The sequence below is a fragment of the Panthera onca genome, chromosome B3 (assembly GCF_046562875.1).
Source record: "Panthera onca isolate mPanOnc1 chromosome B3, mPanOnc1 haplotype 2, whole genome shotgun sequence".
In the NCBI taxonomy this organism is placed as follows: domain Eukaryota; kingdom Metazoa; phylum Chordata; class Mammalia; order Carnivora; family Felidae; genus Panthera; species Panthera onca.
Genome location: NC_138344.1, coordinates 146,132,023 through 146,150,886, shown reverse-complemented (window position 1 = coordinate 146,150,886; position 18,864 = coordinate 146,132,023). Strand labels below are relative to the sequence as shown.

The 18,864-nt window shown below is 59.6% G+C and overlaps 2 gene segments (V, D, J or C); both read left to right on the top strand.

Moving 5' to 3' along the window:
* Window positions 1–8,483, top strand: part of LOC132675423 (Ig mu chain C region membrane-bound form-like) — a 242,761-nt gene extending 234,278 nt beyond the window's left edge. The window contains 6 exon segments of the C gene segment in view: window positions 3,707–4,024; window positions 4,112–4,450; window positions 4,735–5,049; window positions 5,142–5,474; window positions 8,005–8,120; window positions 8,229–8,483. Of these exon segments, the coding sequence occupies window positions 3,707–4,024; window positions 4,112–4,450; window positions 4,735–5,049; window positions 5,142–5,474; window positions 8,005–8,120; window positions 8,229–8,237 (1,430 nt within the window).
* The window catches only part of LOC132675422 (immunoglobulin delta heavy chain-like), a 33,647-nt gene that overhangs the window by 3,501 nt on the left and 11,282 nt on the right, over window positions 1–18,864 (top strand). Inside the window, 5 exon segments of the C gene segment in view lie at window positions 10,860–11,142; window positions 11,494–11,583; window positions 12,676–12,744; window positions 12,993–13,303; window positions 13,465–13,779. Coding sequence covers window positions 11,028–11,142; window positions 11,494–11,583; window positions 12,676–12,744; window positions 12,993–13,303; window positions 13,465–13,779 — 900 coding nt within the window.

Sequence of the window (18,864 nt, the reverse complement as noted above, 5' to 3'; positions counted from 1 at the left end):
TTGAACTAAACCGGGCTGGGCTGGGCTGGGCTGAGCTGAGCTGAGCTGGGCTAGGCTGAGCTAAACCTGGCTGAGCTGAGCCGGGCTGGGCTGAGCTGAGCTGAGCTGAGCTGGACTGGGCTGGGCTAGGTTGAGCTAAACCGGGCTGGGCTGGGCTGGGCTGGGCTGAGCTGAGCCGGGCTGGGCTGGGCTGGGCTGAGCTGAGCTGAGCTGGGCTGGGCTAGGTTGAGCTAAACCAGGCTGGGCTGGGCTGAGCTGAGCTTAGCACTGGGCTGAGCTGGGCTGAACTGGGCTGGGCTGAGCTGGGGCTGAGCTGGGCTGAGCTAAACTGGGCTGAGCTAGGCTGAGCTGGGCTAAACTGTGCTGAACTGAGCTGAGCTGAGCTGGGCTGAGCTGGGCTGAGCTGAGCTGGGCTGAGCTGGGCTAGGTTGAGCTAAACCGGGCTGAGCTGGGCTGGGCTGGGCTGGGCTGAGCGGAGCTGAGCTGAGCTGGGCTAGGTTGAGCTAAACCGGGCTGAGCTGAGCCGGGCTGGGCTGAGCTGAGCTGAGCTGGGCTAGGTTGAACTAAACCGGGCTGGGCTGGGCTGAGCTGAGCTGAGCTGAGCTGGGCTGGGCTAGGTTTAGCTAAACCGGGCTGAGCTGAGCTGAGCTGGGCTGAGCTGGGCTAGGTTGAACTAAACCGGGCTGGGCTGGGCTGGGCTGAGCTGAGCTGAGCTGGGCTAGGTTGAGCTAAACCGGGCTGAGCTGAGCTGAGCTGGGCTGAGCTGGGCTAGGTTGAACTAAACCGGGCTGGGCTGGGCTGGGCTGAGCTGAGCTGAGCTGGGCTAGGCTGAGCTAAACCTGGCTGAGCTGAGCCGGGCTGGGCTGAGCTGAGCTGAGCTGAGCTGGGCTGGGCTGGGCTAGGTTGAGCTAAACCGGGCTGGGCTGGGCTGGGCTGGGCTGAGCTGAGCCGGGCTGGGCTGGGCTGGGCTGAGCTGAGCTGAGCTGGGCTGGGCTAGGTTGAGCTAAACCGGGCTGGGCTGGGCTGAGCTGAGCTTAGCACTGGGCTGAGCTGGGCTGAACTGGGCTGGGCTGAGCTGGGGCTGAGCTGGGCTGAGCTAAACTGGGCTGAGCTAGGCTGAGCTGGGCTAAACTGTGCTGAACTGAGCTGAGCTGAGCTGAGCTAGGCTGAGCGGGGCTGAGCGGAGCTGAGCTGAGCTGGGCTAGGTTGAGCTAAACCGGGCTGAGCTGAGCCGGGCTGGGCTGAGCTGAGCTGAGCTGGGCTAGGTTGAACTAAACCGGGCTGGGCTGGGCTGAGCTGAGCTGAGCTGAGCTGGGCTGGGCTAGGTTTAGCTAAACCGGGCTGAGCTGAGCTGAGCTGGGCTGAGCTGGGCTAGGTTGAACTAAACCGGGCTGGGCTGGGCTGGGCTGAGCTGAGCTGAGCTGGGCTAGGTTGAGCTAAACCGGGCTGAGCTGAGCTGAGCTGGGCTGAGCTGGGCTAGGTTGAACTAAACCGGGCTGGGCTGGGCTGGGCTGAGCTGAGCTGAGCTGGGCTAGGTTGAGCTAAACCGGGCTGGGCTGGGCTGGGCTGGGCTGGGCTGAGCTGAGCCGGGCTGGGCTGGGCTGGGCTGAGCTGAGCTGAGCTGGGCTGGGCTAGGTTGAGCTAAACCGGGCTGGGCTGGGCTGAGCTGAGCTTAGCACTGGGCTGAGCTGGGCTGAACTGGGCTGGGCTGAGCTGGGGCTGAGCTGGGCTGAGCTAAACTGGGCTGAGCTAGGCTGAGCTGGGCTAAACTGTGCTGAACTGAGCTGAGCTGAGCTGAGCTAGGCTGAGCGGGGCTGAGCTGAGCTGGGCTGAGCTGGGCTAGGTTGAGCTAAACCGGGCTGGACTGGGCTGGGCTGGGCTGAGCCGGGCTGGGCTGGGCTGGGCTAGGTTGAGCTAAACTGGGCTGAGCTGAGCCGGGCTGGGCTGAGCTGACCTGAGCTGGGCTGGGCTGGGCTAGGTTGAGCTAAACCGGGCTGGGCCGGGCTGGGCTGAGCTGAGCCGGGCTGGGCTGGGCTGAGCTGAGCTGAGCTGAGCTGAGCTGGGCTGGGCTAGGTTGAGCTAAACCGGGCTGGGCTGGGCTGAGCTGAGCTTAGCACTGGGCTGAGCTGGGCTGAACTGGGCTGGGCTGAGCTGGGCTGAGCTAAACTGGGCTGAGCTAGGCTGAGCTGGGCTAAACTGTGCTGAACTGAGCTGAGCTGGGCTGAGCTGGGCTGAGCTGAGCTGGGCTGAGCTGGGCTGGGCTAGGTTGAGCTAAACCGGGCTGGGCTGGGCTGAGCTTAGCTGGGTCGCACTGGGCTGAGCTGGGCTGAGCTGGGGCTGAGCTGGGGCTGAGATGGGCTAAACTGAGCTGGGATGAGTTTAGCTGGGCTGAGCTGGGTTGAGCTGAGCTGAACTGGGCTGGGGTGGGCTGAACTGGGCTGAACTGGGCTGAGCTGAGCTGAGCTGAGCTGGGCTGGGCTGTTCTGGGCTGAGCTGGACTGAACTGGGCTGAACTGGGCTAAGCTAAACCGGGCTGGGCTGGGTTGGGCTGAGCTGGACTGTTCTGGTCTGGGCTGAACTGGGCTGCGCTGGGCTGAGCTGAGCTGAGCTGGGCTGAGCTGAACTGGGCTGGACTGGGATGAGCAGGGCTAGGCTGGGATGGGCTAGGATAGGTTGAGCTAAACCGGGCAGGGCTGGGCCAGGCTGAGTTTAGCTAGGTTGCACTGGGCTGAACTGTTCTAGGCTGAACTGGGCTGAGCTGGGCTGAGCTGGGCTGAGCTGGGCTGGGCTGAGCTGAGATGAGTTGGGTTGAGCTGGGTTGAGCTAAGCTGGAGTAGGCCAGGCTGGGCCGGGCTGAGCTGGGCTGAGCTGGGCTGAATGAGGCTGAGCTGGGCTGAGCTGAGCTGGGCTGAGCTGGGTTGGGCTGATGTGTGCTAGGGTTAGTACACCAAACCAATTAATCAGGGTCACCGAGCTGGCCCAGCAGAAATGGACTCTCTGAGTGGCTTGGCTTAGAGGAGTCTGATGTCCAGGCTTGTGCTAGAATAACCCATGTTGGGCCATTTAGTTCTAATTGGGGAGACCTGGCCTTGCTAACCCTGACTAACACTGGACTGACTTCAATGACCTGGTTGTGCTAAGGACGGGCCAAGAGGAATCTGCATGATTCCCACTCCTCGTGTTCACAGTCTCTGCTGACCCTGGACACACAGGCCTGGGCTGGTGGTCTGTCTGGGAGCTTGGGGGGTCCTCTCTCCATGCTGTCAGCCTGCCACATGGACAGTTCACGGGGCTCGTGGCTGAGTGTGCCTACGTGGCTCTAGGGTCTCAGAGGGAAGGCACCGCCAGTCAGAGCCGAGCTGTCCTGAGCTGAGAGCCAGGTACCAGAGTGCACTTGAGTGCAAGGGTGGCAGGTGCTGGGAGGAGGTCACATCTGCCCCTCCCAGCGTGAAGCACCCCCAACTTCCCACAAGCCCAGAGCTGGACTTCTGCAGCAGGGCAGGGGCCGCCTTGCCTCCCCTTCCCAGCAGGACCTGGGCCTCAACACAGCTGCCCACTGAGCCGTCAGTCCAGGCTGGGGAGGCCGCGAGGGCAGCCCTCATGGTAGCGAAATGAGGGAGCCATGTGGTTGGCGTTGGCCCGCCTGGCAGAGCGTGGGAAGGAGACGCCTTCTCACCCCTGTCTCTTGTCCCTCTCTGGTCCTCAGAGACCTCATCCCGTCCAAATCTCTTCCCCCTCATCACCTGTGAGAGCTCCCTGTCCGATGAGCCCCTGGTGGCCATGGGCTGCCTGGCCCGGGACTTCCTGCCCAGCTCCGTCACCTTCTCCTGGAACTACAAGAACAACAGTGTGGTCAACAACCAGGACATCCAGACCTTCCCTCCAGTCCTGAGAGAGGGCAAGTACGTGGCTACCTCTCAGGTGCTCCTGCCCTCCGTGGACGTCCTCCAGGGTTCAGATGACTTCCTCACATGCAATGTGAAACACCCCAATGGCAACAGTGAGGTGAACGTGCCCATCCCAGGTGAGAGTCGGGCTCTCCTACCCATGGCCGGGGATGGGGGCAGGGAGGGGGGTCAGGTGGGCTGACGTCTTGTCCCCTTCACCGCAGTGCCTCTAGAGCTGTCCCCCAACGTGACTGTCTTCATCCCACCCCGTGACGCCTTCTCTGACAACAACCAGCGCACGTCCCAGCTCCTCTGTCAGGCAACAGGCTTCAGCCCCAAGAAGATCTCTGTGTCCTGGCTTCGTGATGGGAAGCCCATCAAGTCGGGCTTCAACCCAGGCAACGTGGAGGCTGAGAACCAAGGGCCCGGGCCCGTGACCTTCAAGGTGCTCAGCACGCTGACCATCACCGAGAATGCCTGGCTCAGCCAGAGCGTGTTCACTTGCAATGTGGAGCACAATGGGCTGACCTTCAAGAAGAACGTGTCCTCCGCATGCATCCTCAGTGAGTTGTCCTGGCCCCTGGTGCAGCCCCTTGGGGCAGGGACCCCTCCTCACACTCATAGGTGCCCACTCAGGGCAGCCGCTTCCTGAGCCTTGGCTTCCTGGAGCGGCCAAGGGCAGGGAGGGGGCCACTTGTCAGGTGGGGGGGCCCAGCATCCCCTCCAAGGGGTCCTTGGGGCTCAGGAAGGCTCGGCGTGGCCAGCTTCTGTTCTCTTGGGAAAACCTCCCCCCTTTGCCCGGTTGCCCATCCAGCCAGTCACTGACACAAACTCTCTCCTGATCCAGACACGCAGGCCACCATCAGAATCTTCGCCATTCCCCCCACCTTCGCCAGCATCTTCCAAACCAAGTCGGCCAAGCTGTCCTGCAGGGTCGTAGACCTGACCACCCGCGACAGCCTGAACGTCTCCTGGACCCGCCAGAATGGCGACTTTCTGCCAACCACCACCATCTTCCAGAGCAACCTCAACAACACCTTCAGTGCCACAGGGGAGGCCACCGTCTGTGCAGAGGACTGGGAGTCAGGGGAGGACTTCACCTGCACGGTGACCCACACAGATCTGCCCTCGCCACTGAAGAAGACCATCTCTAAACTCAAGGGTAGGGGTCCGCTTCTCTTCTGCCCCGGGACTCTCCCACAGCCTCTCCCCCCAGCCCCCCACCTGAGCTCACAGCTGCCTTTCCTCCCACAGACGTCAACAAGCAACCGCCCTCCGTCTACGTCCTGCCACCCAGCCGGGAGCAGCTGAGCCTGCGGGAGTCAGCCACAGTCACTTGCCTGGTGAAGGGCTTCTCACCCGCAGATGTGTTCGTGCAATGGCTGCAGAAAGGCCAACCCATGTCCTCTGAGAGTTACGTGACCAGTGACCCGAAGCCCGAGCCCCAAGACCCCCACCTCTACTTTGTCCACAGCACCCTGACTGTGAGTGAGGAGGAGTGGAGCTCGGGGGAGACCTACACCTGTGTTGTGGGCCACGAGGCCCTGCCCCACATGGTGACGGAGAGGAGCGTGGACAAGTCCACCGGTAAACCCACCCTGTACAACGTGTCCCTGGTCTTGTCTGACACGGCCGCCACCTGCTACTGACCTGTGGGCCGCCCCACTCCGGGTGGATCCCAGAGTCCTGGGGAACCCGTCGCTGTGTGTGCATGTGTGCAAACTAACCGTGTCAATGGGGTGAGATGTGGCGTTTTATCAAAATTAGAAATAAAAACATCCATTCAAAAGATGCTCGTCCTGAGTGAGCGATGCTCTCGCCTACCGGGGCCACAGCTGTGCTGTCCTCACCCCCAGACCAACCTCTACCACCACCCCTGCCCCCACCCAGCCTCTGAAAGTCTCTGTGCTCCTCTCACTGCTCTCATGGCCACCCAGGTGTGTGGCACACACGTACACACACACGGACACATGCACACATGCGCACACGTGCAGGCTTATATGTGCATGCACGTGGGTACCTGCATACATACAGACATAGACACATGGACACACCCGCATGCACACAGGCACACATGTGCATGCACATGGGTACTTACACACACACGGGCACAGACACATGGACTCACACACATACACACACCTGCACACATGCACACACACAGACACATGGACACACACACATGCACACACATGCAAGCTTATACGTGCATGCACACGGGTACTTACACGTGCACAGGCACAGACACATGGACACACAGACACATGGACACACACACATGCACACAGGCACACACGTGCATGCACATGGGTACTTACACACAGGCACGGACACATGGACACATACACATGCACACACATGCACACATAGGTACGGACACATGGACATACACACATGCACACACATGCACACACATGCACACACAGACACAGACACATGGACACACACACATGCACACATGCACACACACAGACACATGGACACACACACATGTACACAGGCACACACGTGCATGCACATGGGTACTTACACATGCACAGGCACAGAAACATGGACACACAGACACACACATGCACACCCATGCAGACATGTAAACACACACACAGGAAACACACATGTACATGGACACAGGCACTCATGCACTGTACGTGGGTGCAAATACACATGCATATACACCCATGGACATAGACATGGAGGAACTTGCATACACACACAGAGATGCACAGGGATATAGACATGCACACACATACATACGAGCACACACCCATACATGTGGACACACGCAGACACATGCACACATAGGTACACACACATACACACAGTCACAGATACGCTGACGTGCGCACACGAGGTCACTCGGTGCCTCAGGCAGGCATTTACGCCCTCTCTAGCCACGTCACTTTCCGCAGGCCTTCATGCCCACGCTCTGCTCATCCTTCTGTCTCAGCTCGGAGGTGTGTCCATGGGCTGGCCCAGCCTGGGCACTGACCATAGCCGCCGTTGGCAGGCCCAGGGCCAAAGGAAGCCCCTGCCATGCCCAGGCACCCACGGGTGAATGGACAAGGCAGGCAGTGCCTGACCACCGGCCCCAGAGGTGGGGAGGCCCCTCCCTAGAGGGAGGCTGTAGAGAGCGTGATCTGAGTGGGGAGCCCCTGCAAACACCCAGCCCTGGAAAGGGTGGGGAGTGAGGCCCCAGAAGCAGGAGTAAGGGAGAACAGAGCCCAGTGGGCAGAAAAGGGGAGGGGCGTGAGTAGGATCTCCTCTCCTGAATGGGCAAAGGCAACACAGCCCCCTTCGGGCCCCGTCCCAGGCCCTCTCTGCGCACCAAGCCCTTGGGCACCCGAGTTCACCTGTGCAGGGGCTGCAGACCCCACTGAGTGTCCTCAGCCTGACCACCCCAGTGTTAGCCTCCCTGGAGTCTCAGGGCTCTGTCTGACCCTTTGGCCCCAGAGTTCTGGGAGGGCAGACAAGCCAGCCAGGGCCCCACAAATGCTATTCACTCCCAGAAAGAGAGACAGCGAGTGGGAATCTCACTAGGAAGTGAAGAGGTCCCCTTGGGCCCAGACATCTGCCAGCTCCTCACTGCCAGCCCTCTCTGGCCTCGGCGGCCAGGGCCACACCTGTCCCAAACCACAGGTGGCAGCGGGCCCTGCTCTCTGCCTCTCAGCCGCAGGTGGCTCCGGCTGTGTCACCACACCCCACAGGAGAGTTCAGGACACTGTGAGCCACTCTTCTGGGGTCACTGCCTCCGGCCCCAGCCCAGGCTGCACCCCCACGTCTATGTTTCTCTGTCGCACTCTCTGCCATCCCAGGGCTCCTAGACAAGGTGCTCAGGGCTACCCTGCTCTGCTTTGGCCACATTCTGCCTCCACCTGGCCCCCTGCTTTGGGCTGTCAAGGCCCAGCTAACGCTTGGCTGAGACCCTTCCCGACTGAGCCCAGGGGCCCTCAGCCCCACAAGGTGGGTGCAAGGGAGACTGCAAGGCCAGGAGGCCATGGACACCCTCTCCTGCCCCACCTGTCCCTCCCGGGTGCAGCACAGCCGAGGGCCGAGGGTGGTTCTAGGGCTGGATTGTGCTGGTGCCGGGCCTGACCCCTCTGTGCTGTGTCCCCTGCAGAGGGGGAGGTGAGCGCCGAGGAGGAGGGCTTCGAGAATCTGAACACCATGGCCTCCACCTTCATCGTTCTCTTCCTCCTCAGCGTCTTCTACAGCACCACAGTCACCCTGTTCAAGGTAGTGGCGGCCTGGAGGGGGGGGGGGGGTGCACAGATGGCCTCAGGCTGAGCCTGACCCACTGTCCTCGGGAAGCAGGGAAACAGCTCATGTGTCTGTCGTCTGCAGGTGAAATGACCCCCCCCGCTAAGAACTTCAGAGACCCAGAAGATGGGACCCAGGGGGGCACCGCCTTGGGGCCCGGGGTTCCCAACCTGCAGAGCCTGTCGACTTGCACTTAAATCCTTCCCACGTCACCCCTCCCGCTTGCCGCCCAAAGACGCAGGCTTCTCAAGACCAGGCCAAATGCCGTGGACGCAGCACCGCTCTGCAGTGTGCACTCATGTCGCCTTGAAATAAACGTGTATATTTTATCCTGTGAAACTGCTTCCTCGTGAAGGTTCTTTATCCCAAACTGCACCCATGTGTGCTGTGTGTGCATCCAGGGGTGGCCATCCTTCGTTGCGAAGCGTGTGTGGGAAAGCGGGGGGCGGGTCTGTCTGCACACTGCCTGCCAGGGGACATGGCGGGAAAGATCTCTGTGAGGGAGACCCAGAGTCTCAGGCTCATCCAGTATGCTGAAGGACGGCAGCTGAGCTCGAGAGGGTCCCAATCATGTCGGGAGCCGGCAACCAAGCTTGGGCCTCAGGGATTTGTGTGCAACCAGCAGGGCTGTCCACCTACAAGTCCCTGTCCCGAGGGTTTGTCCCACCTGCTGAGGCATCTGGGGCGTGTGGATGGGAGGAGAAGTTTCTGGTGAGACGGTTAGGAGAGCATCTGGCAGAGGGGAGGCACAGGAACAGTCTCCGTCCCCCCAGGCCACCGCAGACGAGGGGCAGGCCGTGGCAGAGGCGGGGGTGGGACCCATGTCAGAGGCTCGCCTGGACACCGCACAGACAGCCAGGGTGGCCACAGGCCATGGGGCGGTGGCAGCGAGGGCCCAGGTGGAGGCCAGACCTTTCCTGGGTAACCACATGGCTCCTACTGACATGCTTGCTTGGACCACACAGGTGATGCCTTAGCGAAAGGAGGCCCGGCCAGACCCTGGGCCCTGTGTCCAGACAGGAAGAGACCCTCCCAGAGCTTCTAGTTCTGGCTCCTCGCTGCCAGCTCCCTGCCTTCCTCTCCCTCTCCCTTCTCCCACATCCACCAGGAGCAGACAGCAGAGGCCCAGCCCGTCCTCCGGCACTTTGCTCAGAAACCTCCCGAGCCACGTGTCCACACGGCGCACAGCTGAGACATGAGGCCCTCCGCCCTCCCTTCCTCTCCAAGCCCTCATCAGAATTGCCTGTAACATCCAAATTCATGCGAACAGCCTTCAAGGCAGTCCGGCTTTTTCTGACGTGCACCTCAGAACCGCAGCCTCGGGTTCTGACACTCTACACGGGTACTTCCACGTGTCAGCTCTGTCACACCCCACTTCTGGCACCGGAGTGTGGATGCCCCTCTTCTCCTGCAGCAGCTGACACAGCGGGAGCCGGACACCGACCATGTCACTTCTGGGGGCGCATTCCCTCCATGCCCCCCAACCCTGGCGTCTGCCCGTTGTGTCCGATCCTGGGTCTTCCTTCCAATCCCTCTATCGTCCTCCCGCACAGCGCCGTGTCTGATCCCTGCTCCTCCCCCCAGTCCCTCCGTCACCCTCGCGCGCAGCACCATGTCTGATCCCTGGTCCTCCCCCAAGTCCCACCGTCATCCTCCCACACAACGCCGTGTCTTATCCCTGATCCTCCCCCCAGTCCCTCCATCGTCCTCCCGCGCAGCGCCCTGTCTGATCCGTAGTCCTCCCCCCAGTCCCACCGTCATCCTCATGCAGAGCACTTCCTGTTAATGTCTATATCCCCTTTTGTAAGGACAGTCATGCTGCATTTGGAGCCCACCCTCTGGCAGTATGACCTCATGACTTTACCTACTGTGACTGTGTCCCCCCAACAAGATCACGTTCTGAGGCAGTGGGGTTTAGGATGCAATGCAGCCCACAGACCCAAGTTCAGGGCCCAAGGGGAAGACAGGGAGGCTGCGCAGCGGGGGCCTCTGGCATGTGGATGGGAGAAGGCAGGGGCACGGTGGCCAGGTGCTTGGGAGAGCAGAGAGGTGGGTCCCGCCCCCAGGGGACCAGTGAGGAGGGGGGTTGGCGCCCCCACCCACCCAGACAACCTCAGTCCAGGCTGAAGAATGGGCATGACTGACCCTGTCTATGCAATGGCAGCATGGTGCCCTGGGGGGACGTGGGATGAGGCAGGAGCCAGGAGGAAAGGGCCCACAGACTAAGATACAGCAGAGCCATCAGGGGCCTCATGCTTGCTCAGCCGCCCTTGGCCATCCAGGTCCCTGGGGAGAGGACAAGGGGACTGGAGACAGCCCACCTGGAGTCCCTCATCCTGGGACCTGCCGCCCATAGGGCCCAGTGTGCAACACAGCCTGTCCACCCCACCCCAGGGCACAGGGTCGGGGGGTGGGGGGGAGGGCTGACCCCACTCACTCCTCAGAGAACCACACAGAAGTCTGGCCACGTGGCCCCTCTGCAGGCAAACGGCACCTGTGCCGCGGTGGCCAGGGGCCAGCAGCTGGAGCCCTGGGTGTGGGGACACATAGCCCCAGGCCCATCACGGAGGGACCGCTCTGCACTGGGGTCTGGGCAACCCCAACCTCGGGCTCCGCAGTGGGAGCCCCTGCCACTCGGCCAGCTCTGCCCTGCCACACACCCCCACCCCGCACCCTTGGGAGCCCCAACCCCAGAACCCCGTGTCTGTCTTCCAGCCTCCGGAGAAGCGCTGCACGTGTTCCCCTTGGTCTCGGAGTGTCAAGCCCTGAAAGAAGGCGACTCCGTAGTCCTGGCCTGCTTGGCAAGAGGATACTCCCGAGAGTCAGTACAGGTGACCTCGGTTTCGGGGGAAGCAGGACCAGGACACAAAGACCAATCTCTTCATGCCGAAGGCACAAGACAACATTGAGCTGTCCTTCCTGACTGCCCAGTGGAAGCCAGACCCCCACCAGTGCAGCACCGCCAGCGGCAAGCTGCAGAAGGCCTTCCGGTGGCCAGGTGGGTGGCCCCAAGACCACAAGGAGGGCCCTCCTGGGTCTCCCACACCTTCCACCAGGGCCTGACCCCAAGGACCGACACAGGCACCCACGCCTCAGCACGGCGCCCATGAGGGTCACCTCTCATCACCCCAACCCTCAAACCCTTTCCCCGCAGACCCTGTCCTCAGGGTGCAAAAGAAAGGCAGAGGCTGAGTGTGAGGCTTCCCACGGCCCAGTCCCCACCTCTGCACAGCACAACCAGCTCGTCCCTCCCTCCCGCCATTTCCAGGTCCTCCCGTCCACCACGCAGCCCTCCCACCTCAGTGTACACACGGTCCGACCCTCACCTGCCACTTTCCTCTGATTTCAGCATCTTGGGAAACTAAGACCCCCCTGTCGACTCTTGGGCCAACCCCATCAGAGGACTCCACCACAGTGCCCAGCACTGCCAGGGTCTCAGGTGAGGAGCCCCCACCCCAGCACACCCTTTCCTGCCTTCCCATCTCTTAGGATGCCCCCTTCAGGCAGCCCTCCATGACTTCTCCCGCAAGGCTTCAAGTCCCATCTGAGTCAGGAAAGACAGGCCCTGAACTGACGTCTACCAAGCACCTACTGTGCGCCAGCCTCTGTGCTTGGCACCAGCAGACACGCCTCTGGCCCTTTATGAACAGGAGACCCACCCAAGACACCCTGTGAAAGCATAGCCGACAAAGGCAGGCCCAAGGGCCAGGACTGGGACGCAGCTGACCCAGCAGCCCACAGGACTGGGCCCTGAGCTTGTCATGGGGCCTCACGTGAGGATGTGTCACCAAAGCGGCCAGGAGTGACCCTTACAGAACTGTAGCATGCCCCCTGAAGGCTCGGGGGCCGTGGCATGGGACCCAAGGCCTCCCCACAGCAGGAGCCACCCTCCCCTCCCGCCCGCACTGGCTCCCCGTCGCCCTGCTGGCGTCTCGGGAGGAGGGTCTGACAGTCACCCCTGTGCCACGTTAGCAGAAGCATTTGGACAGAGAGCCTCCCCCCACGGGTGGCCCCCACCCAGGCCAGAGCCGCGACACCCCCATCTCCAAACACGGCCAGGGCCCTGGCTCCACGTGGGGGGACTGATCAAGAGACAGGGGAGTCCCCCGGGCAAGAATGCAGAGTGGTCCTGTGCAGCGGGACTCGCTCACTGGTCCCCATCCCCCGGGGCCTGTGAGCCTCAGCACGCCCGCAGCCAGACACTGCCCACAGCCTGTTTCCTCCTACAAGCTGGGAGCAGTCTTTGCAGTTTGAGAGGAATGGCGGAGGGGGGGAGGGGGTGAGAGGAGGAGAGACAGAAAAGCCTAAAGGTTTGCTGTCTGACCCTTTACAGAGCAAACTTCTGGGACCGGTAACTCACCGGCCATTTTCGCCACAAGTGTGGAAGTGACTGTGGCGTGGTGACTAGGGGACAGTGGCGGGTCCGGGCAGGTCTCAGAACCCCAGAGAGCAGGAAGGCTGAGGGGCCCAGGGAGGCCACAGCCCGACCACCTGTGCAGCACACAGTCTCTCCCCCGACCTCCCTCCACAGTGCCTTCCACCAGCCACACCCAGGCACAAACCAGAGAGCCGGAAAGGACAGCGGACGCCAGTCTCAGAGGTCAGTGCCCTGGGGCACAGAGCGGGGAAGAAGGGGAAGAACAGATTTGGGAGCCCCGGGGACAGCCCAGCTTGGGAGCAAGCCCCCGGGCCGGTGGCGGGAGGCCAGGAGGCGACAAAAGCCGGGTCTGCACCAGGGAGAGCTAGGCAGAATCAGAGAGGGCATGTCGCACTGCCCACAGCACCACCCCCAGGCCGGGTCTGCGCGCCCCAGTGCCCCCAGTGACCGAGGCCACTGTCCTCTGGCAGAGTGTCGGAACCACACCAGCCCTCCCGGCCTCTACCTGCCACAGCCTCCCCTGCAGGGCCCATGGCTCAAGGGACAGGCCACCTTCACCTGCCTGGCAGTGGGGGCTGGCCTTCAGGAGTCCCGCTTGTCCTGGGAGGTGGCCGGGGTGCCAGCAGTGGGCCGCTGGAGGAGAATGCCAATGGTTCCCAGAGCCTGAGAAGCCGCCTGGACTTGCCCGTGGCCTCCTGGGCCTCGGGGGCCAACATCACCTGCACGCTGAGCGGCCCGGGCGTAGCTTCCCAAGTGGTGTCCGCAGCTCCCAAGGAACACGGTGAGGCCCCCTCCACAGCCCCCAGGGAACACGGTGAGGCTGGGGGCCCTGCGCGCGCGCACCCCCCGCCTGGCACAGCCGCTCCTCTGTCCAGGACCCGGGCCGCCCAGCTTCCCCCAAGGCCCCGGGTGGCCCGCGCATGACCAGGCTTCTCCTCGCAGCTGCCTCTGCGCCCAGCAGCCTCACGGTCCACGTCCTGACTGTGTCCAGAGCAGCCTCCTGGCTCCTGTGCAAGGTGTCCGGCTTCTCGCCCCCAGACGTCCTCCTCACCTGGCTAAGGGACCAGGTCCAGGTAGACTCTGCTTCCTTTGCCACTGCACCCCCCACAGCCGAGCTGGGGAGCAGCACCTTCGAGACCTGGAGAGTCCTGCACATCCGCACGGCCCAGGCCCCTCGCCCGGACACCTACACGTGTGTGGTCCGGCACGAGGCCTCCCGAAGGTTGCTCAACGCCAACTGGAGCCCAGACACGGCCAGTGAGTCACACATGGGCACGGGGCCAGGGCTGGGGGGGGGGGGGGGAGGGGTGCAGTCCCAGAGGAGCTGAAGGGCTGGGTCCTGGGGCTGCAGCCAAGGGTCTGTGCCACCCAGCCAGGATGACCCTGCCCCAGCCTGGTGGGCACCTGGAGTGTGCACACATTTTCCCTGCACTCAGGGCTTTGGATGCCCTGACACCTGTCCCCCTGAAGCCTGTCCTCATGTCCACAGGCCATGTGCTGGACTAGGAGGGGTGGGAGGTAGGTGTCACCCCTGCCGGGCCCCCAAGGAACAGCCATTTCCCACCAAGACCTGCCCCATTGCTGAGCTCAGAGCAGGGGCCTCCCCTGGGGAGGCTGGTCATCCCAGACACAACCCTCCCAGGGACATCTGAGCCTCCCCAAGGCCCAGGACCCCCACTGGCTTGGGAGAACAGTCAGCACCTCAGAAGCCAGGTACACCCAGAAGTGGGAGCTGGGCTGGGGTGCCCAGAGAATCTGACCCGCACATGCCCACAGCAGGCCCTGACTGCAGGCCACCTGCAGGGCAGAGGGGACAGAGGCCCACTAGGGTGGGGGCTCACACTGGAGGTCCAGGGCTCACTCTCCCCTCAGAGGCTGGCTATCAGGCCCCCTCACCACCTCATCAGGGGGCAGCACCCAGGCAAGGCCCTGGAGGGACAGAGGTGGACACCTCAGGCCAAGCAGGTAGCAGGACACCATCCCCCCGCTGCTCGAGCATGGAGAGTTGGCCCTAGGAGTGGGGTAGAGGCAGATGCCATGTGGAGGCCATGCCAGCAATGTGGTGGGGGGGCCACACAGGAAGGCTGTGCCAGCCTCCACTGGCTCAGACACCCCCCCGTCAGACCCGGCCATGGGCAGCCCTGCACAGTGGAGGACATGTCCACACAACAGTACTGACCCCGCTGCCTCCTACAGCCAGGTCTGGAAGTGCTGGCATCTTGTTGGGCAGCAGCCTGAAGGGTCCCCTAGAAAGACGGCTCTCCTCAGCCCCCTAGTCCACCTGCCTGTGTCCCAGCAGGCCTCCCCGTGATGTCCCAGCACCAGCCCCTGTCCCCACCGAGGCTGGGACTCCTGGTCCTCAGCCCATCTCCACAGCATTGCCCCCTGCCCTCTGGGCACCCTCTTCCCTGGCTCAGGCCCCTCAGGCACATCTGTTCTCCAGTCATCAGAGCAGCCTCCTGGCCCTGCTTACCTTCCCTCCCCTGATCCCCTAAGCAGGTGTGTAAGGAGATCGACCCCCCACCCGAGGCTCCTTGAGGGCCAGGTCCACACTGACGTCCTCCAATGTCCACTCTCCTACACCCAGCAGATGGGAGCCCTCCCCAGGCACAAACCAGGCCTCTCCATCACAGGTGATGTCACAGGTGAGGCTGGACCAGCCCCCTGGACAGACTCGGCCAAGGCTGGAGACTGGTCTGCTGTCATGCACAGAGCCCCAGGTGTAGGCTGCAGGTGTGTGTGCACGTGCACCCCTGGTCACCTGAGCACACGCACATGCCCAGCATCATCATTGTTATAAAGCATCACACGGAAGGTCCCCCCACACCAGGCCCCTGTCCTCTTCCTCCTGACCTGGTTCTGCTCCTTGGCCTGTGTCATAGACTCCAAGTCTAAAGTTCTCTCTTGGCCAGCAAGAGAGCGGGACACAGGATTAAAGTGAGAGATGGCTAATGTCCGGGAAAAGACAAGACCCGAATAAGGGCCCTTGCCCCGTTTGTATCAGGATCAGAAGGCTTACAAACACGGCGATGGACGCGCACAAAGAGACAAGGAATCTGTGAACATTAACTTCTGGACGTGAGGGAAAGGGGGTCTTGAGGATCCTCGGGGTTAGGGGTTTGGGTTAATACAAAACAAAGTCCGGGCGCCGGGCAGTGGGGAGGAAGGTTGTTTACAGCGGACCTGAGGCAGCACCTCTGTTTATCTCAGCCTCGCGGATGAGGCAGGGAGGACACGTGACCTCAGGGTTGACGAGGCACCTTTGCTTTCGTTAACCATCTCCGCTCTGGGCTGCTACGCCTGCAGTGCAGGGGTCCACAGTCCAGTTCACCAATTTACCTAGCTTGGTCCTATTCTCCTGTGAAAGCTGCTATAGTACTAAATTGGGGGTGCTTCTGCCCTGAATGCCTAATCTTGTTTATTTCATATACCTTTGCATCGGGGGCCTCTATACCCCCCTATTCTTGGTTGCCTTGTGTTGTTTACCCAAACTCGGGGGTGAGCATCCTATAGCTTCGTACTTCTCTGTGCCTTGTTAACCCGTTGGTGGAAGCCCGGGGGATTCCTAAGCTTATCCCCCACAGTTCCCCCTTTTTTACTTTTCTTGGTTCTTCTAGTCTTGTGTTTGAGAACTGTCATGATGAGCTCCTGGTCCTCCTTTTGCTTTTGGATGGCTTGGAGGGAGATTCTGCAAAGACATAAAAAGAGACACAGTAAAAGAATTCTGCCTCCCAGAGTGATCCAGAATTTGAGATGGGTGCTAGCCGTAAGTGAGAAAGGATTTAGGTAACGCCACATTCCCCAGGAATCAGCTCATTCATTTTTAAGCTGATCCTCTGTATATTGTAGCTGTTGGCTCAATGTCATATCTAAAACTTCTATATTGTCAGAGAGATGGGAAGAAAAGACACTTCAAAGGTGTGTCTGGACAGCATCCCAAGCTTGGGAGTGATTCTAAGGAATGGCAGTCATGCGTATATGCTGGTTGTTAGGGTCACAGAGCAGTTTAGAGCGGAGGAACAAGGCCTCCTATTTCTTTCCGATGAATTCCACTGCAGCCTCAAGAGCTTCAAGGCAGGCCAAGACTTGTTTATTAATCGAAGTTTGGCTTACAGATTCTTTGGTGTTATTAATTTGTTAAGGACATGGGCTGTCTGGATAGTATGATCAGGCTGACTCCAGCTACAGTGGCAGGGGCGATAACGCCTACTGCTGCTAGGATGTCCGTGATTAACAGGCTAACAAATCTTTTCCACCTTGCAGCAGAGTGTCAGTGTCGAAGAAGCTTGGAAAGCACGCCTAGTCCTGATGGATGCATGTAGGACACAGAGCTGTTAACAGGAACCAGGCTGAGACGCACTGTCTAAGCACTAATAAAGAGGAGATGTTTAATTGGATGATGTTATCATGACTTATGCAGGACATAAACCAGCCTTGGGGCATAGAGATATTATAATTATGTCCTAGTTGTCAGATCTGGATGGTGGAGGTAGCAAAGAGAACATAGGGAGAAGGGACACAAATAGTCCCTTGAACTGGTCCATGTGAACTGGTTATCGTACAGGGAGGCCCCAGTTGGGTTAGCATGTGGTTCTACATAAATTTCACCGTGGCTAATAGGAAGAGTGAAGAAGGGAAGACCTAGCTTCCAAAGATTAACAGCCAAGGTCGTTTTAATTTTCCTTTATATGCAGAAATTATAGGGCCAGACAAATCTCCATTTTTCCAAAAAATATCCCCCTACTAGGCTGGCCAAAGGATATGGTCTTATTAGACTATTTTGTTTCATGATATCCTCTAGGACCCCTGTCATAACAGTCCAATTACCCCAGTGAAGATTATGCTCAGTCTCTCCATAACAGGTTGTCCAGGGAATAATGTTCCAGGGGTGGTCTGAATATTTGAGACTAGAGCAAGCTATAACATTAGGAGCGTGAGATATGCTTGTTTTTTGAGGTATAGCAAAGTTTGTGGCTGAGAAAAAAGGGAAAATTGTCTGGCCTTGTAGAGGTTTTGGGCTGTACTTGCAAAAGCCAATTGATTCTTAGTTTAATACGAGCAGATAAGTTGTTGAGTTTGGTAACACACACAGGAGGTGCTGGAGGAAGCCACCACTGAGGTCTTGGCATTTAAAGCCAATGCTCTTGTTCCATATGGAAGGGAGGGTTAAGAGTGGCTCCTCCCATGAACTCAGTGTCATTATTGCTAATAAGAATAAGGCTGTGCCAGCCTCCAGTGGCTCGGACACCCCCCCGACAGCCCAGGCCCAGCCATGGGCAGCCCTGCACAGTGGAGGACGTGTCCAGACAACAGTACTGACCCCGCTGCCTCCTAGGAGTGTTAAGCTGTCAGAGGTGGGTTAAGGAGATGAGCCCAATATGAATATCGAGCTTGGCCTGGACAAATGAGGGCAAGGAGTATAATCAGGCTTACACATATTGAATGTTTGTTAATGACAGAAGTCACGGCCATCAGATGCGAATCAGGGGTATATGCAATATCACTGTGTTGTAAGAGGATGCCAGCCTGGTTAGACAGGCGTTTTAAGGCTTCCCCGTGTTATATCATGGACAAGGACTTGTGTTTGTAGAGTGGCTTTAGGATGAGGAGTCCACGAAGAGGCTTCTCCCATCTTGAAGAAGGGGGCCGCTCCCTCAGGGTCATTCTCCGGAAGTCTTGGTTCATTGGGCTATATCCTAGGGGTCTCCACCATGCCATTCCCTCATGGTTCCCTCTGAGGGAATCCACAGAGGTCAGGAATCTGAAAGAACACAAGCATATCCTAGACCCCAGGTGGGAAGCTGAGTGGGCCCAGTCTGTGTGGGCCCCCCTTCAGGGGTTTTTGCAGAGCACCATAGGGTGAGAGGGTTTATCTGATTTCAAAGAATGTCACTCAGCCGTGGTGAGTCCTTGAGGATTGAGATTTAAAAAGTGAAGAGTAATCATAGCCCGATCAAGAAGCTGAGGTTGTCATGCAGACAGCCAGGGGTATCTCCCCCTTTTTGTTTTTTAACATGTTTTGAGTATGATATATGCTCATTTTACAATTGCTTGGCCTTGTGGATTATAAGAAATGGGTAATTCCAACCAAGGCTTAAGTGAAACAACTTAAAAGGGCATGTAGTCCTGCTGCTTTACCCTTTTTGTTAAAATTATTTATATGTTTATGTATTTACTTACTTATTCATTACCATTAACAAAAATGTATTATGTTTTCTGTAGTTGTTGTGGGGTGCACTAAGTTTATTTTTGCTCAGCAGTAACTTACATATCGATCACTGGCCGTTGAGGCAGGGGGTTAAAGGGCCAAAGTCAAGGTCTATTCCCCTGCCTTTTTCGGCA